At 39.6% G+C, this 26,357-nt stretch overlaps 1 protein-coding gene across 1 annotated transcript in view; it reads right to left on the minus strand.

The window, feature by feature from the left end:
* The window catches only part of Tim9a (translocase of inner membrane 9), a 56,645-nt gene extending 37,148 nt beyond the window's left edge, over positions 1-19,497 (minus strand). The window contains exons 1-3 of the mRNA XM_067155249.2: positions 19,345-19,497; positions 19,164-19,236; positions 18,985-19,080 (exon numbers count right to left, since the gene is read on the minus strand). Coding sequence (XP_067011350.1) covers positions 18,985-19,080; positions 19,164-19,220 — 153 coding nt within the window. The 5' untranslated portion in view covers positions 19,221-19,236; positions 19,345-19,497. The remainder of the gene's footprint in view (positions 1-18,984; positions 19,081-19,163; positions 19,237-19,344) is intronic.
* Between the last annotated feature and the right edge of the window lie 6,860 nt (positions 19,498-26,357).

Raw genomic sequence — 26,357 nt, forward strand, 5'->3', positions numbered from 1 at the left:
TTCCTCCAACTGCCAAATCTACCCACATCATTTGCTCTTTTATGTGCCTAACAAAAACTATATTGTGTGCAATAGAATTCCTGATGAAGAGCCCTACCCTAGACTCTGCCCTTCCCTTTTTAACACCCGTCAAGTACACTTTATAATCTCCTAGCTCCTCCTCGTTATCTCCCTTACCCGAATATCACTTACTCTTAGCAAAATCAGATGCATCGTCTTTGCTGACTCAGCCAGTTCTACTTTCTTTCTTCCATAAGCCCTATTAATACTGATAGCTCCCCATCGAATTCCATTTTGTTCGCCAAGTTGTTTCCAAAGAGTCCCTCGCCTGTCAAATGCGAGTGGGTCTCCGTTACTCCCATAGGTCTGAGGCAGGCTTAAAATGTTCTGAGCTCGGTAAATTCATGAAGCAGGATGCTACCCTACTTACACATAGTCCAAATGAGGATCTCTCCTCTAACCGGTTAGGGACCACCGGTGGATTGTATAGCCCTAGCCTCCTGAGCACAAGGAAGGCCATGACACAGAATATGTCCGAGATGCCCAATCCCACTCCGTAGCAAATGGTATCCTGACTCTCAGGAATACTTACTAGGCCAATCAGCCGTTGCCTATGGTTCACGAACTAGGGCGTGACTACAGTAACCACACCATGAACCATTTTCATTTTGTAGAATAAACTAAAAATATATGTATTTAAGAGCATTTTAGTCAGTTTTTGACGTATAAACAAACAAAAATCCACACCGCCAGTTTTCTTTCAGGTCTGAAAGTGTTATGACGGTAAACAGTGAAACGTCAGGTTGTTAAGTATCAAGAAGGGGAGAAGTCTTCTCAGTTATAATTACTGTGTTGCAGGAGTGACAGCAACTCATGGGGATAACTACAAGTACTTAGATGTTAATGTAAGGAAAGATCATTGGGGTAATCACATAAACGCAGTGTTGCCAACTTAGCAGATTTTCCGCTAAATTTGGCGGAATTAGAATACTGTCGGTGGAGAAATACATAATTTAGCGGACAGCGGATTTTTTGGCGGAATTCTAGATTCATTATTGCGAAATTTAGTGTTTTATCTATTTTACTTTTTTTAAATTTGTACTCCAGTCTGTCTCCAAGCTATTCTGTATTTCTTATCAGGAGCTAGCATCACATGAAGAAAACATGTTACTTGGATTTGATGTTATGAGATCATGGTATCATAAATTTGTAATGTGTGGGGAAAGGGTACTTTTCTCTTAGTTGACGCATGACGACAGATAATGAAACTGTGAGAGAGTAGCATTTATATTTATGCTATGAAGGAAGACCCTTTAATGAATTGGCCTGTTCTGTGTGTGGCCCTTGAGGTAGGGGATTCACCTAGTTTGCACCCGGCACTAAAAAGCCTACAAGTTTTAGCTCGCCGGCTAGCAGACAGGGGGTTAATTCCAGTGACACTCACAGATCAGGTGAGTGCAGATATTTATTATTATTATTATTATTATTATTATTATTGCTGCTCATTTCTATTTTCATTATTTGAGATCGGATTTCTTGGCGGAATTTTAGCGGATTTTAGTAGTATTTAGCGGATCTTGAAAATATAAGTTGGCAACACTGCATAAACGTTATTGCAAATACAGGTTACAGATCTCTTTGTATGGTTATGAAAGTATTTAGGATGTAAAATGTAGAATACAAAAGAGAGAAAATACAAGTAAACAGGAGTATCAAGGAAAAAAAGGAGAAATGTTGGAGAGAGTTTACAAACAAAATTGAGCAAGATAGTCGAGTAAATCAGAAACTATTATACAGAGTAATAAAATTGAAAAGGATAAATCAAGAAAAAATCAAAGCCTTAGAGAGAGAAGATGAATTCATAGTACATGACGAAAAGGGTCTTCAGAAGGTGATAGCAATATATTTTGAAAAACGTTATAATGAGGATGACTGCTCGGAGGAATACGGAGATAAGAAAATGAAAATAACAGATGGAGAAAAAGAAGAGAACTCGATAACATGGTTGGAACTTGAAAGTGAAAGCAATGACCAAAGGTAAAGTAAGTGGAAAAGACGAATTCAATGCTGATATGATTAAGGCAGCAGGAAGCAGTGGACTATAGTGGCTATACCGAGCCCTCAATGACATATGGAAAAAGTATGAAAGGATACCTGAAGATTTCAAAAAAGAAATAGGAAGAAATGTGAAAATTATAGAGGTATAACCCTATTATCACATGGGCTAAAAATAATGGAGAAAGTCATAGACAAAACACTGAGAGATATAATAGAAACACAGTTAGAGGAAGAACAATATGGCTTTATACCTAATACAGTAGAACCTCAATTATACATTCCTGGAAACTAAGTTTTCCCGTATTTTTCATTCAAATTACGTGGTTCAGCGAGTATCCTAATTAAATCACGTTTTAAAAATCTCGCATTATCCGTTCCTCGAAGAAATTATTTCCCATATGAACCGTCCAGAAATTTCAGTCCCATCAACGCTAAATCCTCGGATCATGCGTTTTTCAAGAAACTGTATCTCATGAAAGGACAGCTACGGCATACTTACAGATCTTCAATCAATCACTTCTGATCTGCATTTAGGGCAGTCGCCCAAGTGGCAGATTCCCTATCTGTTGTTTTCCTAGCCTTGTCTTAAATGATTGCAAAGAAATTGGAAAATTATTGATCATCTCCCTTGGTAAGTTATTCCAATCCCTAACTCCCCTTCCTATAAACGAATATTTACCCCAATTTGTCCTCTTGAATTCCAACTTTATCTTCATATTGTGATCTTTCCTACTTTTAAAGACACCACTCAAACTTATTCGTCTACTGATGTCCTCCCACGCTATCTCTCCACTGACAGCTTGGAACATACCACTTAATCGAGCAGCTCGTTTCTCCCAAGTCTTCCCAGCCCATTTTTGTAACGCTACTCTTTTGTCGGAAATCACCCAGAACAAATCGAGCTGCTTTTCTTTGGATTTTTTCCAGTTCTTGAATCAAGTAATCCTGGTGAGGGTCCCATAAAATGGAACCATACTTTAGTTGGGATCTTACCAGAGACTTATATGCCCTCTCCTTTACATCCTTACTAAACTCCTAAATACCCTCATAACCATGTCCAGAGATCTGTACCCTTTAATAACATTCATATTTATGTGATTACCCCAATGAAGGTCTTTTCTTATATTAACACCTAGGTACTTACAATGATCCCCAAAAGGAACTTTCACCCCCATCAACGCAGTAATTAAAACTGAGAGGACTTTTCCTATTTGTGAAACTCACAACCTGACTTTTATCCCCGTTTATCATCATACCATTGCCCACCGTCCATCTCACAACACTATCGAGGTCACCCTGCAGCCGCTCACAATCTTGTAACTTATTTATTACTCTGTACAGAATAACATCATCTGCAAAACAGCCTTATCTCTGATTCCACTTCTTTACACATATCATTGATATATATAAGAAAACATAAAGGTCCAATAATACTACCTTGAGGAATTCCCCGCTTAATTATTACAGGTTCAGATAAAGCTTCGCCTACTCTAATTCTCCGAGTTCTATTTTCTAGAAATATAGCCACCCATTCAGTCACTCTTTTTTCTAGTCCAATAGCACTCATTTTTGCCAGTAGTCTTCCATGATCTACCCTATCAAATGCCTTAGATAGGTCAATCACAATGCAGTCCATTGGCCTCCTGAATCCAGAATATCTGCTATATCTTGCTGAAATCCTACAAGCTGAGCTTCAGTCGAACAACCTTTCCTAAACCCAAACTGCCTTCTGTCAAACCAGTTATTAATTTTGCAAACATGTTTAATATAATCAGAAAGAATGCTTTCCCAAAGCTTACATAAAATGCATGTCAAAATGACTGGCCTGTAATTTTAAGCTTTATGTCTATCACCCTGTCCTTTATACATAGGTGCTACTATAGCAACCCTCCATTCATTTGGTATAGCTCCTTCAACCAAACAATAATCAAATAAGTACTTCAGATATGGTACTATATCCCAACCCATTGTCTTTAGTATATCCCCCGAAATCTTATCAATTCCAGCTGCTTTTCTAGTTTTCAACTTTTGTACCTTACTGTTAATGTCATTGTTATCATAGGTAAATTTTAATACTTCTTTAGAATTACTCACCTCCTCTATCTGGACATTATCCTTGTAACCAACAATCTTTACATACTGCTGACTGAATACTTCTGCCTTTTGAAGATCCTCGCATACACACTCCCCTTGTTCATTAATGATTCCTGGAATGTCCTTCTTTGAAGCTGTTTCTGCCTTAAAGTACCTATACATACCCTTCCATTTTTCACTAAAATTTGTATGACCACCAATTATGCTTGCCATCATGTTATCCTTAGCTGACTTCTGCTAGATTCAATTTCCTAGTAAGTTCTTCAATTTCTCCTTACTTCCACAACCATTTCTAACTCTATTTCGTTCCAACGTGTTAACGTCCCCTCATTACGGTAATTTGAGGAAGTACGGTACTATACCGGAAAAGCGATTGGCGGTGAACTTGCATAAGGAACCATCTTAACAACGCATTTGGTGGTATTTTTTAGAGATTCAAAATCACAGAGCAGAGAGTTTCCACAACATTTGGAAGGAGACAACTGTACCTGATGACGGAACGAGTTTCGTCACATGTTCGTACTTGCAAAATGTCTACATTGTGTCCAGGGATAGATGTTTATTTTATTACTTTTTTCGAGTGTATCGCTGAACAGGATTTCGGCACCTCCCTCAGGGCACTGTATAGTCCCTGAGCTTTCAGGAGGGAATCAAAACTGTTCCTCCGTAAGCAACACAAATCTAATATTTTAATATTATCGTATATGATTATGTTATCGAGACCAGAACAGATGTTGCACCTTACATACCAGTACATAAAGCCATGGGAGGTTTTGGGATTGCCTATTATGGTTCTGGTCCTAATATAAGACTGGGAATTTAATGTTTTTGTGTTAAAATGTTATAAAAACTGCAGTCGTTTTATCTGTGCACGTTACATTTTAAAAAATTGTATTATTTCGCACTCGTACAAACTTGTACAGCGAGCGCGCTTTCCATCCAGCTGAGCTCAAGGTTGCGAATAACCGTAATTTCAGAAGTTTTGATGATATTTCTTTCTTTACAATATGATTGTGATTAGTGATGGGCAGTATTGAATATAATGCATTTGAGATCTTGAGAATTGATCCTTATATTCGAAACCATATTCTCGAGTTCAACACAACCTTTAAAAGTCGATGTAGGCCTAATTTACGAAGTACAAGATTTCCATAAACTGACTATGAACAGTATACCGGTGACCAGATTACAACGGAAGATTTAAAAAACGGGATTTTGCCATCATGTTGGGCGCTTTTGTATCCAATGTGCTTTATTTTTATTACATTAGAGAATTAAAAACTACTTGTGGTCGACTGTTGTTTGGCTTGGTGTTATTAGGTTTTTCGAACAGTCTGACTGATCAAAGTTGCTGAACTGAAAGAAGTTTTCAAAGGAAAATGACGAAGTTTCCCCAGTAAAACTGAATGGAAAGTTTCAAAATTTTTAAGTCGCGTACCGGTAATTAATGTTTGAAGCCGGCCCCGCGGTCGGAGGGCCCAGGTTCGATTCCCGGCCAGGTCAGGCATTTTTTACCTGGATATGGGGGCTGGTTCCAGGTTCACTCATTCTACGATTACCTTTAATTGAGGCGCTATTTAATGGTGAGATAGCGACCCCGGTCTAGAGAGCCAGGAATAACGGCCGAGAGATTCGTCACACTGACCATGCGTCACCTCGTAATCTGCAGGCCTTCGGACCGAGCAGTGGTCGCTTGGTAGGCGGAGGGTCCACTGGGGCTGTAGTTTGGTTTGGTTTAGGGGTGTTTGTAAGATTATAAGTATACATATATCTTTTTTTTTTGTGATGTTTAGCCAAATTGTTGATGGTTCATTCGTTCCCGGATATTCCGTTTTCTCGTGTCGTGCGCTTTTTTCCCAGGGTCCCACCAAAAACGGAGAATCGAGGTTCCACTTTAGATCAACAACAGACTTGATATTTACAGTGTGAATGATAATGGAGAAAAAAAACATGGAAAGGAACAAGGAAATCATCTTCGTATTTTTGGATTTGGAAAAAGCTTATGATACAGTTACGAGAAAACATGTATGCAAATGCATACGGAAAAGGAATGAACCAAAATCATTAATTAACAACATAAGAATGTTGTATCATGAGAGTAAAAGCAGTGTACAAGTGGGGAACAGTGACTCTGAAACATTTTATACAAAAAAAGTTCTCAAGCAAGGAAGTGCACTGTTGCCATTATTGTTTATTATATTGATGGATGAAATCATAAAACATGTAAAACAGAGTATCAGTAGTGATGAAGTGAATGCTTTGGTATTTGCAGATGATGTGATTTGGAGAAAAGGAGAAAAGGAAGTATAAAGGAGACTGGACATTTGGAATGAAAATCTGAAGGAGGTCGGAATGGTAATTAGTAAAAAGAAAACTGTAGTCATGCACTGTGAAAAAAAAAGAAAAAGAGAAGCCAAGTGAACATAGATGGAGAACAGTTAGAAAATGTAGAACAGTTTACATATCTGGGTAGCATTATTAATGGAAGTAATGAAATCAACCCTGAAATCAATAACAGACTAAGTAAAGGTACAACATTTTATCATCAAGTCAGAGAGCTTTTATGGGATGACAAAGTACCCAAGAGAACAAAATTAACATTATATAAACAGTATTTCATACGAATTGTAACATACGGACTAGAAACGCTGGTAACTAATAAGAGGCAAGATGTAAGATCCAAGCAGTAGAAATGAAATTTTTAAGATCAGTTAAAAAGGCAAGAAGGGATAGAAGCCAAAAAATATTAGAATCAGAGAAGAGCTAAATATAGAACCGTTAGTACAGAACATACAGAAAACAAGACTGAGATGGATCGGACATGTAAAAAGAATGGGAAAGGAATGGGTAGCAAAAAGGAAATTAGAAAGAGAAGTTAAGAGAAAGAGACCAACAAGACTGAGATGGATCGGACATGTAAAAAGAATGGGAAAGGAACGGGTAGCAAAAAGGAAATTAGAAAGAGAAGTTAAGGGAAAGAGACCAACAAGACTGAGATGGATCGGACATGTAAAAAGAATGGGAAAGGAATGGGTAGCAAAAAGGAAATTAGAAAGAGAAGTTAAGGAAAAGAGACCAGTCGGAAGACCGAGGAGAAGGTGGATGGAACAGATCTGGAAGGACATAAGAGAAGCTGGATTGGATGTAGCAGAAGTAATGGAGCAGGAAAAGTGGAAGGACCGAAAGGAGTAGAGGAGGCTTGCTAACCACACCCAGGCGACTGGAGTGGGACATTGATGATGATGATGATGATGATGATGAATAAGGATGTAAAGGAGAGGGCATATACGTCACTAGTAGCACCCCAATAGGAGTACAGTTTTAACGTATGGGATCCTCACCAGGATTACTTGATCTGAGTACTGGAAAAGATCCAACGGAAAGCAGCATGATTTGTTCTGGGTGATTTCTGACAAACGAGTACTGTAATTCCAATAAAATTAGACTGTTAATGGAAATTATAAATCTTTCAGGTAACTCGTTCTTGGTTGTCAGTGTTTTGCCCCAAGTAAATAGGGGTGATGGTCTATTCCTACTGTCAACAATGAAAAAACTGACTGACTATTGTTGATGAGGTGTGCTCAATCTTTTCTCCACCAGAATGTATTATTGATGCACCTGTACAAAAACTAACTCTTCCACGACAAGTACAATCAGGCAGCATAAGGCTACATTTCAGTACACATTGTATCAACCCTCTCAATTTTAGACAGAAAGCAAGGCTCTTCCAGTAAGCAAATCCAATTTGAAGGAAGTGCATCATCCTACATATGAAGGGCCATTAAAGACACACAAGGCCTCACAAAATTAATATTGTTGAAGTTAGATGAAAACAATACTTGACTAAACCAGATCCAAAGGAAAGCAACATGATTAATTCTGGGTGATTTCCGACAAAAGAGTAGTGTTATGACAATGCTGTGAATTTTGGGCTGAGACTTGGGATCAAGGAGAAAAGCTGCTTGACTAACTGGAGTGTTCGGAGCTTTTAAAGGTAGGGAAGATCACAATATAAAGATATATTTGGAATTCAAGAGGACAAATTGGGGCAACTATTAATTTATTGGAAGAGGCATTAGAAAACTGAGTAATTTATCAAGGGGAATGTTTGATAAATTTCCAAGTTCTTTGAAATTATTTAAGTAAAGACTAGGTAAACAACTGATAAGGAATCTACCACCTGGGCGACAGTCTTAAATGCATATCAGTGATAACTGAGTGAGATTAACAGGCTCAGCACCAGGAGATATTCAGAAAAATAATTTATGGACCAGCACAAAATGAATTTCAGTGAATAATATGAAATTTGTTTCTGTAACATTATGCAATTTAAGGCATTCATAAATCACACTTTACGAAAAATTTGTGATGGATCTAGCCAAAAAAAATTTACTGCTAAATGTACGGTCCTGTATAACGGTGTATACCATATTCTTTATCTGTGTTTAAGATTACTGTATTTTTTTCCTTTGCAAACACAACTGATAAAAAAGAAAAGAAAAGTGTGACGTTAATGACTGTCGACCTACTCACCCTGCTACCGGCATATTTTAGTGACCGCAACATGATACTGCCATTAGACTATGGACAGGCATGGACCATTGCAAAGTAAAATTACACGTATGTGTGGGATGGCTATGGCCCTTGTGAGTAATGTGAGGCAACTCGGGTGCAGATGGGTGCAATGTGGAATGATACAGAAAACAAATTATATTATTTTTTTCATCACCATTGTAATATAATTCTATACTACACCCACACTCAGCCCCACCTCAGTTGTGTCAAAAAACTCACAAGAGCCATAGCAGCCCCAACATTTGTGTAATTTTACTCAGCAGCAGGTCCTTAGCTTGTCTGGTGATATAAATGAAGTAGATATCTAGCAGTCATTATGGATCTCCATGGCCTGATGATAATATCTTTTCAATCACTACTGACCCGCATTTAGGGCAGTCGCCCAGGTGGCAGATTCCCTATCCGTTGTTTCCCTAGCCTTTTCTTAAATGATCGCAAAGAAATTGGAAAATTATTGAACATTTCCCTTGGTAAGTTATTCCAATCCCTAACTCCCCTTCCTATAAACGAATATTTACCCCAATTTGTCCTCTTGAATTCCAACTTTATCTTCATATTGTGATCTTTCCTACTTTTAAAGACACCACTCAAACTTATTCGTCTACTGATGTCCTCCCAAGCTATCTCTCCACTGACAGCTCGGAAGATACCACTTAATCGAGCAGCTCGTCTCCTTTCTCCCGAATCTTCCCAGCCCAAACTTTGCAACATTTTTGTAACGTTACTCTTTTGTCGGAAATCACCCAGAATAAATCGAGCTGCTTTTCTTTGGATTTTTTCCAGTTCTTGAATCAAGTTATCCTGCTGAGGGTCCTATACACTGGAACCATACTCCAGTTGGGGTCTTACCAGAGACTTATATGCCCTCTCCTTTACATCCTTACTACAACCCCTAAATACCCTCATAACCATGTGCAGAGATCTGTACCCTTTATTCACAATCATATTTATGTGATTACCCCAATGAAGGTCTTTTCTTATATTAACACCTAGGTACTTACAATGATCCCCAAAAGGAACTTCCACCCCATCAACGCAGTAATTAAAACTGCGAGGACTTTTCCTATTTGTGAAACTCACAACCTGACTTTTAACCCCGTTTATCATCATACCATTGCCCACCGTCCATCTCACAACACTATCGAGGTCACCCTGCAGCCGCTCACAATCTTGTAACTTATTTATTACTCTGTACAGAATAACATCATCTGCAAAACAGCCTTATCTCTGATTCCACTTCTTTACACATATCATTGATATATATAAGAAAACATAAAGGTCCAATAATACTGTCTTGAGGAATTCCCCGCTTAATTATTACAGGGTCAGATAAAGCTTCACCTACTCTAATTCTCTGAGTTCTATTTTCTAGAAATATAGCCACCCTATGAGTCACACTTTTTTCTAGTCCAATTGCACTCATTTTTGCCAGTAGTCTTCCATGATCTACCCTATCAAATGCCTTAGATAGGTCAATCGCAATACAGTCCATTCGGCCTCCTGAATCTAGGATATCTGCTATATCTTGCTGAAATCCTACAAGCTGAGCTTCAGTTGAATAACCTTTCTTAAACCCAAACTGCCTTCTGTCAAACCAGTTATTAATTTTGCAAACATGTCTAATATAATAAGAAGGAATGCCTTCCCAAAGCTTACATAAAATGCATGTCAAACTGACTGGCCTGTAATTTTAAGCTTTATGTCTATCACCCTGTCCTTTATACACAGGGGCTACTATAGCAACTCTCCATTCATTTGGTATAGCTCCTTCAACCAAACAATAATCAAATAAGTATTTCAGATATGGTACTATATCCCAACCCATTGTCTTTAGTATATCCACAGAAATATCAATTCCAGCTGCTTTTCTAGTTTTCACCTTTTGTATCTTACTGTAAATGTCATTATCATCATAGGTAAATTTTAATACTTCTTTAGTATTACTCACATCCCCTATCTGGACATTATCCTTGAAACCAACAATCTTTACATACTGCTGACTGAATACTTCTGCCTTTGAAGATCCTCGCATACACACTCCCCTTGTTCATTAATGATTCCTGGAATGTTCTTATTTGAACCTGTTTCTGCCTTAAAGTACACATACCCTTTCACTTTTCACTAAAATTTGTATATCCTGTGGGAGTCGCTAGTAACCACCACAGCATTCAACGTATTAAGGAAAGATGATAGTCAAGAGCCTGGCCAAAAAAGGTGGAAAAATGCCAGATTCAGCTAGAGCCCTTGTGATCACCACTCCATGCACCCAAGCTTGAGACTCTCTGAGGGGTGCCAGCCATTCACGTTGTACTATGGCAGGTTTTCAGTGACACCACTAATAATTTTAATCTTGCAATATGCCTGTGCGTGAAAGGGGTAGGCAACCATCCTCTATTGACACTAATCAGAAGAAAAAATGGAAGAGGTCTGACATTTCAAAAAATGAAGATATCGGCCAAAGAATGACAAGGGCCACGAGGGCATTTAAATGAAAGTCTCCCTAGACCTCAAATTATCTAATACTGCCAGGGTCTGAAATGAACAAGTGTTGACCAAGGGAGGTCAGATAGGATAGATGAAAGTGAGAAGCCTGGCACATGTAAGTGGAATCAATGAAAAGACTCAGGTAAGGGCCCAAGGTCACCAACCCATGCTCCCAAGTTAAGAGACCGTGGGGCCCCTTTCAGTAGCCTCTTACGACAGGCAGGGTATACCGTGGTTGTTATTCCACCACACCCACCCACACGATGTCTAGACAAGACCACTGGTCCAGGGACAAGCAAAGAGGTTTAGGGTCGCAAAGCAGCCAAAAGGCCCATAACATCCTCTGGAGTCCAGTTGTGACAAAAAAGTGAGGAGCCATAGCTGGTTAGATAATAAATCTGTTCTATACATGCACGCAAACTAAAGTCTAAGATCGGGGACCACAACAAATTCAAGGAAATGGTGATATGCGACAATAACAAACTATGCATAATCTGCGCATTTCACTCCATGTGGGAGGCGCAGCAGTTATATTGTAAGCTTCATAGTGCTCCCCAATTTCTTTCAATTATGAAGCATACACACGTAATGGCAGCGTTATTTACTCATCTGTAAAGAAACATTCACCTATATACTTTAAGTCGCACATCTATTTACGACAGGATGGTGGGACGTGAGCATTCAATAACACACAGCATATATTCATTCAATGTATTAACCTAATTTCAATTTCATTAACATGAGCTTGTTTGGAAAGAAGCACCCAGATCCCTTGTGATATTGCTGCTAACAATAATCAAAATAATTTCACTCAATATTTATTCTGATAAAGAATCCAGAGAAATTTTTTTTCAAGTGTTTAAGTATAGCCTATGAATACTATTTTACAGCACCAGGCTGAGTAGCCCATTGCATGAAATAAATTTCATGTTTAGAGCCCGTATTGACAATGAACTCGTATATTAAGAGAAACATTGAATGGAGTCCACATTTTCAATACAAATCACTGCTGAGTAGCTCAGATGGTAGACCACTGGCCTTCCGAGCTCAAGTTGGGGGGTTTGATACTGCCTCAGTCCAGTGGTATTTGAAAGTACTCAAATACAGTCAGTCTTGTGTCGGTACATTTACCAGCATATACAAAAAAGGAACTAAATTCTATCACGTCAGCATCTCCAAAGGCCTTAAAAGCCGTAGCTTGTAGGAAGTAAAACCACTAACATCTATATATTAAAAGAGTTTACTAAAAACAGGTTCTACTGGACCGGTTTGCTTTATTTTTGTTTTCTCTCCGGAATTACCTGCCGGTGAATTATGAGACTCTGATAGGTCCGTAAGTTCAGCCAACTTTGAGTAATCATAAAATCATATCATTAAAGGATTACACCAATAATTGCAGGCGAAGGCTTACCCTAACCTGCAATACAATCTGTACTTAGCAAGTTGCTAAGCGACCAACACTTTCTTCTTCTTGTTTCGTATAGGCCAGCTAAGGACCACGACATTCAACTATTACATTTTGGAATGGGCTTTGATGTTTGCCCAGTAGTTGCGCATCCTCAGGCTGTGTTGCTCCTTCCTCTCCTTTGTCCAAAGGGCGCCAGTCTTCTTCGTTGGTAGTCTGTCCTGGAACTCCTTATGTTTAAGTATCTTCCTGAGTGTTGTCCGACCTTTAAGTTTCCTTCTGTTACTCCCAGTTCCTGTAGATCTTTATCTACTTCCATCAACCATGGTGACTTGGTCTTCCTATTTTGCCAGTAGCTGAGAATCCGGTTGGTCAACCTGGTCGGATGCATCCTATAGATGTGCCCATAGAATGCTAGGCGTCTCTTCCTTGCTACATTCATTATTCTTTCACAGTACTTGTAGAGCTCTTGGTTAGGCCGTCTTCTATAACTGTCACCTTCCTTGACTGGCCCCAAAATCTTCCTCATTATCTTTCTCTCCCAGATTTCAAGTTTTTCCATAAGTCCCTTCCTGTTGAGTAAACATTCTGAAGCATATAAGGCTTCAGGGCGGATGACTGTCCGGTAGTGCTTCATCTTAGTATTACGAGAGAGACACTTTTTATTATAGGTATTCTTCGTCAGTTGGTAGGCCATTTCAAGCCTGTTAACTCGAGTTGACAAAGCTGTTCCTTCAGTGACATTAGATTCCAACCATTCTCCCAAGTACTTAAACCTGTTGGTTTTCCTGATCTCTCCCTGTTCCAGATGCAATGTACAAGGAGATTCATCGATGTTCGTGATGAATTGTGTTTTTTCAAGAGATACATGTAGCCCAACCTTCGCTGCTTGTTGTCTGAGAACATTTAGTTGTTTCACTGAAGTTTCTATTGAATTAGATATAATGGCCAGGTCATCGGCAAACGCCAGACAGTCAACAATGAGCTCATTGCGCTTATATCCCAGATAAATGCCACTTGGAATCCCCTTTCTAGCTAATTCCTTTCACCACTCTCTTATTACCTTTTCCAGGGCACAGTTAAAGAGGAAAGGGGACAAACCATCTCCCTGTCTCACTCCTGATTTAATTTCAAAACTTTCTGATATGGTTCCTCTGAACTTTACTCGTGACCTGGTGTTGCTTAAAGTCTGTTTGATTAGGTTGTGGGTCTTCTCATCTAGTCTTAGTTCCTGCAAAATCTTCATAAGAGTAGGTCTGTCTACTGAGTCATACGCCTTTGTAAAGTCGACAAAAATGACAACATATTTCTTACCGGCCATTTTTGCTTGATGTAATACTGATTGAAGATTGAGTATCTGTTCTGTACAAGAGCGTCCTTTTCCAAATCCTGCCTGGTACTCTCCTAATTGTGGGTCTAGTTGAGGTTGCTCTATTTAATAAGGCTTTAGAGAAAATTTTGTATGTGACAGGTACCAATGAGATTCCTCGATAATTATTGATGTCAGTCAAGTCTCCTTTCTTGTGCAAAGGCTGAATCAATGCAGTCGTCCAGTCACTAGGTAATGTTTCGGTCTCCCAGATGTTTTGTAGAATTTCTGTCAACTTGCTTACAGTCTTGTCTCCAGCCTGCTTCCAAAGTTTGGCTACTATTAAATCTTCTCCAGATGCTTTGTTGTTTTTCAGAGACTGGATGATTTGTATACTCCTTCTTTGGATGGTAGTTGCGAGTTTGGTTGCTTGATGTTGTCTTGGTAAGTAAAAAAAGTATCAGGTGATTCACAATTAAGGAGATCCTCGAAGTACTTGGCGAGAAGGTGGCAAGTGTCAGAGTCATTATATGCTATCTTCCCATCTGGTCCACGGAAATGGAGACTGGGTGGACTGTAGTGACTAAGGTTCCGTTTAAAGCCTCTGTAAAAGTTTCTGGTGTTCTTCCTCTTGAAGTCATCATCCAGCTGTGTCAATTGGTCTTTTGTGAATTGCCGTTTCACTTGTCTGATGATATTGGCAGTTATCTTCCGTTGCTCTAAGAACTTCACTCTGTTGTCTTGTGTCTTCTGTCTTCTGTGAGTTCCACTTTAACCAGGCCATCTGCCTCTGCATTACCGCTTCTTCACATCTAGCTGTCCACCAGGCATGTTTCTTCTGTTTTAGTAATGGCACATCTCTGGTGCTACTTTAACTAGTTTTTCTCTCAATTCATCCCAGTCTCTGCATTCTATTCTTTCCATTTTCTCTGTGAACTATTTGCAAGTTGCAAGTTTTTCTAAATCAAACTTAGTAAGTTTAACTGACTTGGTTCTTTTAGTGTTCCTAGGTAGAAATTTCAGCTTTATTTTGGAGAGGTAGTGGTCGGAGTCCAAATTTGCTCCTCATAACACACTTACATTCTGGATCTCTCTATAAGCTTTCCTTGTAATGGCAACATGATCCATCTGAAATTCTCCTAAGAGGTTGTTGGGTGACGTCCAGGTCTTCTGTTTCTTTGGTAGTCTCTTAAAGGCCGTTGACTTCATTACCAGGTTGAAGGCTTTGCAGAGTCCCACTAGACGCTCCCCATTTCTATTTGTTCGTAAGTGAGCTGGGTATTCTCCCAGGTCTCTAAATTTGCGCTCTTTCCCTAACTGTGCGTTGAAGTCCTAGAGTAAAATGATTGTATGACACTCTGGGACTTTGCTGACGAGGTCCTCTAGTTCTTCCCAAAATTTGTCGGTACTTTCAGTGCTACGTTTATTGTCTTCACTGATAGGTGCGTGAACATTTAATGCAGTGTATATCTTGTTTGTGCACCGGATGGTTAGAAGGGATACTCGACTATTGGGCGAGTTGAAGTCAATTACCGAGTCCAGTATCTTATGGCTTACAATGAATCCAGTCCCCAGGTATGGCACATTCTTCATTCGCCTGCGCCCTACTTTTCCCTTAAAAATACGGTACCCCTGAGAATCAAAGGCATGCTCATCTGTATACCTGGTTTCCTGTATTGCTGTGAGTAGTATCTTGTGGTGAGTCAAAGTGTCTGTTAAATGCTTCAATTCGCCTAGCTTAAGTAGTGAGCTGATGTTCAATGTGGCGAAATAGTTCTGTTCCTTATATCGGATCTTAATGTTAATAGTTCCAGGACGCTCAGACTCGTCCTCAAAGCATGTTGGTGTGGGCTCCCCAGAATCCAAAGGGGTAGTTACTTCAGTGAGTTTGTCCTCCATGCTTTAGTTGAAAATTGTCTTAGGAGACCAGAGGTTAAACCCCTTGATCGAGTTACTACCAAGGTTGTGAGCTCCGGTAGGTTTATTTAGGGTTTTCTCCCTTAGACTGGTTGCCTTCCCAGGCTTACAACGGAGACCAATCTTCCCCACAGTGGTTCTTCCGCCTTCCTTGCCGTTGGATGATGTAAACCATCTTCATCCGCCTCAGAAGCCGTTGACCGTTTTTCTCTTAAGTTTATTATTGTGTTATCGCAGACCACCAAGATGGCTCCCAGCAGTAGGCAAAGATCTGTTGCCTTAGAAACGCCTCAGTGGAAAAGTGGAGTTATATATCTAGTTAGTAGTATCTATGGAGACCAAGAAAATTTAGCGAGTGGGTGGTTGTTAGGGCAAGGTTAGCAAACAAAATACACTCTTAGTAATTTATCTATGGAGCAACTGTAGCAAAATCCAGCATGAAGGCACTTAGGGCAATAAAATGAAATAAAATTATGCTCTCAAAACAATTAAAACAAGCTCTAGACTCTTAAGATAACACGTTCACACAACCACCACACCAATTAAATGCTCAAATACTCCCTGATACCCACTAACACTAAACAGAACGCGAGAAAAGATGTTAAGATCGTGGAGCTCCACTACACATGATCTCTTCCAGTGAACATGTAATTTTCATTCCTAGTAATGTCATTGCATGCAGCCATGTTTGAGTACCACCTGTCAAGCCAGACAATATACATTCCTCTAATCATGGTAAAATACTATTCCCTGTTAAGATACTCTTTGATTCTCTAACTTTTCCTACCTTCCAATATATTCAACAGATGGCAGGACGTTCATAATAACTTACATGCTGCTAAGATAAAAAAAGTTTACGTACAAACTGATCCCATTATGACAAATGCCTTAGGCGTTATCTGGGAACACCTATCAAAGGATAAACTAGCTACATGAGAAAGGGATAAGGCCATGTACTATACGCGCACTTTTTCTTGAGCCCGATTTTTATGGGGTGAGGAGCAAGGAGGGAGTGCTGCCAGTTCCGGTTATACTGCCAACTGGATAGAAATGAAATCTGAATTGAATCGATAATATGATCGATCGATATGAATTTTCTAAACATTTATTATCTTACGTCAAAAATTGTGTCACACATACATTATTTAACATTATATAACATTTCTCAATGCGAATCTTGTTACTAGCATGAATTATATAGTTTGGCTTTGCTGTGTAAACAACAACAGTACTAGTATGCAATGTGTACGCCAGATGTCGCACAGCGATGAATAAGCGATTCATAGTTTGTGTTTCAAAGGTTGCCGATATGGACGTCGAAGATAACCGAGGTTTACCGATTCAGTACTAGGGAGCTCCGGGCTCAAGAAAAAGTGCGCGTATAGTACTTTAAAAAAGTTCTCTGCCTGGCAAAAAGAACCCACTCCTTTGAGACTAACCTATGTGCTCACAAGACAACCATTCTATATAGAAGAACTGCAATTAAAAGTATCATTGCCTTCAATGACACAATACCAAGCTTTACATCAAGAACTGCAGGATCAAGAAAGCAAATATATGGATAGATTTTTATCAAACGGACGACATGATGACAGAATGGATGAATTCCAACTGCGAACTGTGGCATACGATAATGGGCTTCTTATTAAATGTTCATAAAACCACTGAAAAGGACACGCAAAACAATATGACTATGACAGGCAAAACAAGACAAGTTACCTGATCTATTTAGGCAATAACAAATGCTGCAGAGCAGCACCAGTCCTCTAGTTATTTATTTTACCTTTTTTTTGCCACTTGCTTTACGTTGCACCGACACAGATAGGTCTTATGGCGATGATGGGATGGGAAAGGCCTAGGAATGGGAAGGAAGCGGCCGTGGCCTTAATTAAGGTACAGCCCAAGCATTTGCCTGGTGTAAAAATGGGAAACCACGGAAAAACCATCTTCAGGGCTGCCGACAGTGGGATTCGAACCCACTATCTCCTGGATGCGAGCTCACAGCTGCGCGCTCCTAACCGCACAAATTAACCTCAGAACAGGCAAGAACACAGATGAAATGGCATTACGACTGTAAGACAATTTTTTTCTTTTTGCTAGGGGCTTTACGTCGCACCGACACAGATAGGTCTTATGGCGACGATGGGATAGGAAAGACCTAGGAGTTGGAAGGAAGCAGCCATGGCCTTAATTAAGGTACAGCCCCAGCATTTGCCTGGTGTGAAAATGGGAAACCACGGAAAACCATCTTCAGGGCTGCCAAGTAGTGGCATTCGAACCTATCTATCTCCCAGATGCAAGCTCACAGCCGCGCGCCTCTACGTGCACGGCCAACTCGCCTGGTGCTGTAAGACTACAAGCAACCGATTGCTGTCAATATGTGTATACAGATGCAAGACCAAATCTCCCACACTCTTGCCAACTTGTACATTTGTGTGCCACGGAACTCACTATAAAGAATAGTGTGCCATGAACAGAAGGCTGGGAACTATTTACAATGTCTTTAAAAGCAAGCGACTTTAGTGGGATTAACCTTCAACACAGGAGACTGAATGCAAAAAAGCACACTAGCCAATCAGCCATGAAGGACAGTATTTTAATGGCCTTACGATTAAAGTTTTTAACAGTAAATGAGACCTTATCATAGGCCTACAGTAAACTGTTCCAGAGGATATATTATACCTCCGGACTCTTACAGCCTGAAGTGTGTCTACAGCTTATTAAATCAGATCAATATCATTCGCATCTGCCTGACATTACAATAGACATTACTCTCCCAGGTAGTGAGAGAAATAAGGAAGTCAAAGCGATGGCAGCATTAAAACACATAGAAGGTTTGTAGTTTCCCCACACCCAGAAATCCTTAACACTGTATGGGAAATACAGCTTTCAGCAGATACCATTAAATAAGGGATTGCAAAAGCGCCGAAACAACCTAAGAAACTCATTTTCGGACACAGACAAATTAAATTTTAAAACATTTTTTACATAAGCGCGCACACACCTTCCAAAATTCGTAATAACTACTCAAAACTTCGGTAACATAACAAAAGCAGTAGGCCTAGATTTTAAAGACCCTACACAACCACAAATCTTCAAAATTTAACACAAAATCATAACAACGATTAAGCATTAAAATTACCTCCTGGTTTTTTACTTTTCTTGTAGTGAAATCCCAAATGCAATCATTAAAGCAAATTTCTGAGAGTTTGTTGTAAGACAACAGGAAATCACGAAACTGAAACAGAAAAAATAAAATGGATTTCACACAAGAATAAAATTCTGCGTCTAATAACATGTAACGTTATGTAACGGACTTACGGATTTAATCTGTTCTGTGTTAACATTGTCCATTCCAGGTTGAAGATTTGATGCCATTTTGTGAATTTATGACCTGAAAAATAACAATATTTACTGAAAGTAGGGTTATGTCAGACATTAAATTCCAATTATTTTGCACCAATGCCGTGTTTTACATCAGTAAAGGAAGTGATTAACTTACAAATAATGCTAAAAAATATTTCACTTATAAGCAAAAAATGATTAATATCATATAAACTTGACAAATCAGGACCAAGTCTTCATCACAGCATTATTCCGAGGAGACTTCTTCTTCTCCTTCCTCTTATTTCTTTCTTTCTTCCGTTGCCTACGAGATATACAAGGCCGGGAAGTGGACCGATAGAAATGCGGAACGCAACTAGTTTTACGAACGTCCGCTAGGTACACGTTTGTTTCTAAAGACGTAAAAAATCTACAAATAATGAAGTTAGGACCACATAAATGTGATTTCGAGTGATTCGATGTAAAGTAAAGCACATTTAAGTGGTATTCGGAATTATTTTAGGCGAAGTCAAGTGCGATAATTAATAAAAGAAATACATTAAAAATGACCATGATCACTACTCGTGTCACTCACATTTTTAATATCTTCCAACTTAAAGGCTTCGTCCTGAAGTTCTTTTCCAAGTCATGAGCATCTGTCATTGTATGAGCTTCATTGTCGAGTATTGGTTTTAAAAGTTTTGTAATGAGAGTTACAGTCAGTGCTCTCTGATCACATTCGTCACTTTTGAATGCCTCAATGAACTTTGGAACAACAAAAACGAAGTTTTTAAACTAAATTCGTATTTCCCAGATAACGTAATAAGTAACGCGTAAAATTTAACATATTTCGCTGGAAGTAAACAAATTCTTTTGAGGGGTAGCGTAATGCTCCACGATCTTTCATCCTAATGAGGCACATCAATGGACTGTCGGTAGTGGCCGAGGATATCTGTCCCAAGCATGATTCACAGTTCGAATTTTCTTCCGCAACTCGAACAAGATAACCACATATCATGGCCAAGGAAGACAACTCCAGAGTGACAGGACATGGTGTCATTCTTAATATCAATAGCATCTTAGATAATATAAAACCACCGGGTGAGTTGGCCGTGCGGTTTGGAGCACGCAGCTGTGAGCTTGCATCCGAGAGATAGTCGGTTCGATTCCTACTGTCAGCAGCCCTGAATATGGTTTTCCACTTTCACACCAGGCAAATGCTGGGGCTGTACCTTAATTAAGGCCACGGCCGCTTCCTTACCTTCCTAGTCCTTTCCTATCCCATCGTCGCCATAAGACCTATCTGTGTCAGTGCGACGTAAAACCAATAACAAAAAAACTTCCAGATATTTTAGGCCTATTAAAAATAGCACATCTGAAAGAAAATACAATAATCGCGAATTGATTAGTTAGCTTACCTTCAAGCGTCTCATCAAGTAGGCCTATTTCCAGAACTGTTGATGATCAGGATTACGATTATAGTGTACTCTGCGCTTGATAGCCATTTCATCTACGATAAGGGATCCTAACGTTTCCTCCACGCATGTCAAATAGGGATGTATCACGCAAAACTTGTCCGCTAGGCAGCGTAATGGTATTACCCGGTATGCGCTTTCCGCTGCTCGATTGTTTTACATGAGACTTATATGGAGTATGCCTACATTTGCGATCATCGAAACGAAACGTTTGCTTTAAATGCATTAAAATGGAGTTACCATATTCTGCTAATGTTTTCAACAAGACGGGAAATGATATAGGTGCAATGACGATTGCGGATTTGGAAGCAGAATTGAAGAAAAGGGGCGAAAAAAATATCCGGAAAAATGCAAGAGTTGATTGAAAGGTACCACTAAGGAATAAATGCAGCAACTCCTTATTTTAGCGTTTTTGTTAAGATTGAATTCTTAAAGTACAAATAGCATTTTGAAAACATTCCTAATACGGTATTTTTTTTCCTTTTCTCTGCCGGTTATAGGCGTACATAAGGCACGACATTGGTGTGACAGCAGTGCCTGGGGCTACATCCAGTACGACTGAACTTCATTTCCGTGTAGCGCACGAGTTTCAGGATATTGTTTCGGATCATAAGACAAATACCGGTATAAAAATTTCAAATTTGGAAGTAATGTTCAGGAAGTCTGAAAATGATGGTGCCCCAATGTCAAATTATAGGTCACTGTGTGATTCAGGGAACCGTACCGCACACGGTGTTATGGCTGTTTTTCTACTTCTATATCTTCTTGCTCTCGGAGTTATTTTGCAAGGTACCGGTGCCATACCATGACAATATCGAAGGTACAGCGTTCTCCTTAAGTCTTCGTCTTTCTCCTAAAATTATTGAAATAGGTCATATTAACTTTTCAGAATGTACTACCTTATTATAAAATTATTTCTTAATTAGTACTAATTAGCTTACTTACCAGTTTCAGTAATGACATAATCTTCAACTGTAAAATGTTTCGTGCAGACTTTGATATTAGGAGTCATATTTTTAATTCGTAGGTCCTGCCCACGAATCGCATGCAACCACTTTTTACGGAAAGCATCTTGCTTAGGAAATTGATGGTATGAATACGGTCGACCTTGATTTTGGGACATTGGGACACAGCAGTAGTCAGGCATCACAATTTTCTTGTCATCTTTTTGTCGTAACGGTATATTAAATCTTTAATTTCAGCATTTAACTAGGTAACTTGCATTAAAAACACATACAAACAAATGACGATCGACAAGCGCATACCGGGTACTACACGTGAGACATCTATCGGTAGTGTTTCAGTACATCCCTATTCACGTGACGTTACTCGCAGCCCCTGCTCCTCTACCCACGAGCAATGTAAATTCTGTGATGTAGTCCTATATACCCACTCTTGATCATCTATGGTGGCTTCAGATTTCGTGATTGGTGGAAGTGATTTTTTGTAATCTAGGCGACTTGGGCTGAGTGGCTGAGTCCGACTGCGGGGAGGAGCCAAAATTCGCAGTAGTGGGCGGGTAGTGTGAGCGGAATTCAAATTTTGTGAAGCGAAACCCATAAAATTATTTTTTCTACTGTAACGCTTCTTCATCTGGATCAAATGCTCTATGAACGAAGGCCTAATTTTTATTTGTGGCAAAATTCTGTGAATGTGTGGCTGTGTTCTGACCATCCTTGTTTTCATTTTTTAATTTTTTGCGGCAGTAGCGTTTCACTGCACTCCACATGTTCTGAGCGTGGCTCTTTTAAATCCGCCTCGTGTTAGCTGCCATTATTTAATTTAACGTATATTGATTTCTTCTGTTGCAGGTTACGACTTTCGAACATCGCTGTTTTCTGTGTTTAATCCGTAGTTAGTGGGAGCAGACTTCATATTTTTTTCCCCAGGAACGCGTCGTGTGTTTAAAGTGCTGTACTATAAGCCCTAGTTTTATTATTATTATTATTATTATTATTATTATTATTATTATTATTATTATTATTATTATTATTATTATTATTATTATTATTATTTTGGTATAATTCAGTGAATGTGTAGTTTTGAGTAAGTAGTTTTACACCACGTGTTCTGATCATCCTTGTTTTTATTTGGTGGAAGTAGCGTTTCGCAGCTTTCCACGTGTTCTGAGCGTGGCTGTTATACTAGCAGTGAAAGTATTTTTATTTTGTATTTTGTACACTCTGTGTTTATTATGTTCCATATATTCACACTGGGTTGGTAAGTAGCATTTTCTTACAGCGCTCCATTGTGTCTGCGTGGCTATTTTTATTTTTGTATTGAGGTAAAATTCCGTGAACGAAATGCCACCTCTCGTTAGCTGCCGAATTTGTGACAAAACTTTTCCCAGGATGTACAATTTGAAACGACACATTTCTATAATTCATCCTGGAATGGAATATAATCCACAAGAAACTAGGCCTTTAAGGAACCCGCAAGTTAATCCGTTTAGCTGTCAATTTTATGACAAATCTTTCCCCCAGAGCGTTCAGTTTAAAAAGACACATTTCTAATATTTATCCCGGAGGTGAATATAATCCAGTAGAAACTGTATCATGCCTGTTTAAGTGTGCAATTTACCAGCAAGATTGTTATGACCTAGACATTTAAAAGGAGCATGTGTGTGAGGCCCATGGTATTGCATTTGAGACAAAGTCATGAATTTCTATCGGAATCAGAATTTTATGAGTGGAAGCAGACAGTTGAGCATAAGGACAATCCATCCTGTGTGATACACTGACTAAGCAACTCTTTGCGATAATTCTTTCATTGTAACAGTTTATTGTCATCGATCGGGAAAGTATAGGATAAATGTTTTGCCAGAAAGTATAAAAGAGAATAAAAAATACAGGGAACTTCAAAAACAGGTGGTTATTGTCCTGCTAAAATGAACACCGTTTTTAAAAATGGTCACGTGCCAGTAGAATTTTGCAGTACTCATAGGACACCAAAATGAACTGGCAAAACTTTCTTTAGGCCCAGCTGAACGCAGTGATTTGGTTGAACACGGCCTACAATCGAAAATTTTAACCGGAGATGGACAGGTTGAACAGCTTGATAGTAGGGTAAGCCAGCTGGAAGGGGATATCTCGAACCGCAAGGAGGTCTCTCTGCTGTAGAGGAAAATTTTGGGAGCCATATTTCTGCTGTTGAAGGAAGGTCAGAAAACTGGTTTTCGACCATCAAGGGAGATATGCAGAATACAAGGGAAAACATTATTTACACAGTAGAAATAGGGTAACTCAAAAAGGACGTATCACCACACCTTTAACCCCCTCAAACCTAACCGTCAATACAGCACACCTAGACCCGAAGGTGCTTATAGGGAGCCTTCTGGAATTCCACGGGTGACTGGAAGAGGACCCGACTATCTTCATCGAGGGATCGGTCAATCTATTAGGAAGGACTAACCTACAAGCGGACATCTTCGTGCAACTCACCACACCGCGATAAAAGGGGCAAGCCGCTACCTGGTGGAATAACTTAAAGGGTCTAAATTTAAACTGATGGACTTCAAGAGGGAATTCCTTGCTAGGTTTAATTCTGAAGGGGTGATGAGCTCTGTGATAAAGAAGCTACTGACTGAGGCACATCCCACTGTCATGAGAGCTAGCGCCTTGACCTACAGAAGTACCAACTCTTCAAGCGTCTGCAACTGGAAGGAAGCGAAAACGAGATCTTACCAGACATCGCAGAGGTACTCCACAATAAGATTCGACCCTTAGTGAAAGTATCACAACCAAAATACTTTGATGATCTAGGCGGAATCATCACCCAGCTGGAGGAACACACGAGCAAAGCTACGGAAGATACTAGCACAGTTAGGAAGTGCTACCAGTGTGGAAGAACAGGACACCTGAAGAACAAGTGCTCAACCTTGACGGCGGAAAACTAGGTCCGGCCCATTCTGGATTGAGGGGGGATGGGACTGGGAAGAGGAATGCGCCTTAAAACCTGACAGATAAGCAACCCTGGTCAAGTAGGAGAGGGATTAGTCAGATAGTGAGTAGAATAGGCCAACCCCACCCAACTAATCTTGAGGATTGGCAACGAGACTTTTTCAGCCATACTCGACAGCCAAGCAAGCCATTCAGTTGTCAACGTGACTGTTGCCAGGTTACTACCGCCTAAGAAGTCTCACCATCTCAAAAAGGGTAGTAGAAGCAGCGGATGGGGAAACATATTCCATTCAAGGGCAGACTAACATAACCGCTAAATGCATTAACATGCCTATTGTAATTGACATTGCAGTGATTCAGAACCTGATAGCTGACATCATATTAGGTCATGACTTTCTGGTGGAATACAAGGTGTTCCTAGACTATGCAGCTCATGAAGTCTTTTTGAGAAAAGACAGACGTCTGAGGGTCGCCTGGCAAGATGGAAATCTCCGGACTCGCATGAATACCTGGGAGTTATCCATATAACACATCTTCGACTGAGTGAAGAAGCGGAGCTGAGACACACATCAAAGGACCTTCCGGAAGTCACCACCAATAAAATAGGACAGACTACCACAGTAACGCACACCAATGAATGCAGCGCTTCCTCAGCCACGAAGCAAAACTCTTGAGCTCATCGATGTCTTAATATTGTTATACTGTGACGTTCGAAGGGACCACTTCTTTGACACATGGCCCCTGGCAAGGGATTAACTTCCTCATAAAACACTCTTTCACATCATCTTTATAGTGTAAATGGTTTTTATTTGTGGCAACAGAAATTGACATTTGTTACTTACTAAGAAGCGTGTGGGTTTTTTCACCACCCACAGGCCAACAGGCAGAGAAACGTATGCTGCTGGCAAGGACCCACATTGTATCCTGCATTACTTTCCAATCTGTCCTTTTTAAGTCGTCTTCCTGCTCAATGTTAAATGTGAACCCTTTGTAACTATTCATCCTGTTGTACCAATTACCTTGAAATCCAACTCCATAAAGAAAAACATAATAATTATCTTGTTTCAGCTTTATTGTTTTCCCTGGTAGGGACCGATAAATTATCAACTCTATTCGAAAATTTAATTCTTTAAAATATATATGACCAGTTGACTCACCTCAACACTCATAGGCGTTATATGAGGAGATCTAATTGAAGAAGATGGCATTTTGTATTGCTTCAGCGATGATTGTCATCAGTGGATTCCAGTGGGAACTCCACCTGTCATGATTCTTTCTTGATGGGTTCTAACCCCTTCATTCCTGGATTTCTTCTCCTTATTGATCTTTCATTGCACCTAAGGATTGTATCAACTCTTCATATATTAAGGATTTCATTTTGGACTTTGCATATGATTAGTATTGCCAGAGTATGGGAAATAATTTTACCCTATTAATGTACGTTTTAGTAGAGTATCTAGAAGAATTCTGGACCAGCGCTGCGAGAGAAGAATTCTGGACCAGCGGCAGCCACTGCGCATGCCCCGTGCGCTTCACTCCCTGAAGGGGCCTCTCACTTGGCAAGGCACGTGCGGGGGGCGCCTCTCGCTGTCAAGGCTACACACAAGTGTGGAATGTCGCTCCTTGCGGTAGCTTACTACTGCTATGCTTAGGGTGGGTGGGCGTGATAGGTAACATCACTTGTTTTGGTGCGTAATTGAGTATCTTTTTACTGAAAGGTATTGTAAGAGCAAAACAAGTTCACTATTAACCTCACTCTTCTAGTAGAGATTTAAAAAAAAAGATCCTCTATTGAGTGTAATTAACTGCTTTGTTCA

Source organism: Anabrus simplex, chromosome 11 (assembly GCF_040414725.1).
Source record: "Anabrus simplex isolate iqAnaSimp1 chromosome 11, ASM4041472v1, whole genome shotgun sequence".
Classification (NCBI taxonomy): domain Eukaryota; kingdom Metazoa; phylum Arthropoda; class Insecta; order Orthoptera; family Tettigoniidae; genus Anabrus; species Anabrus simplex.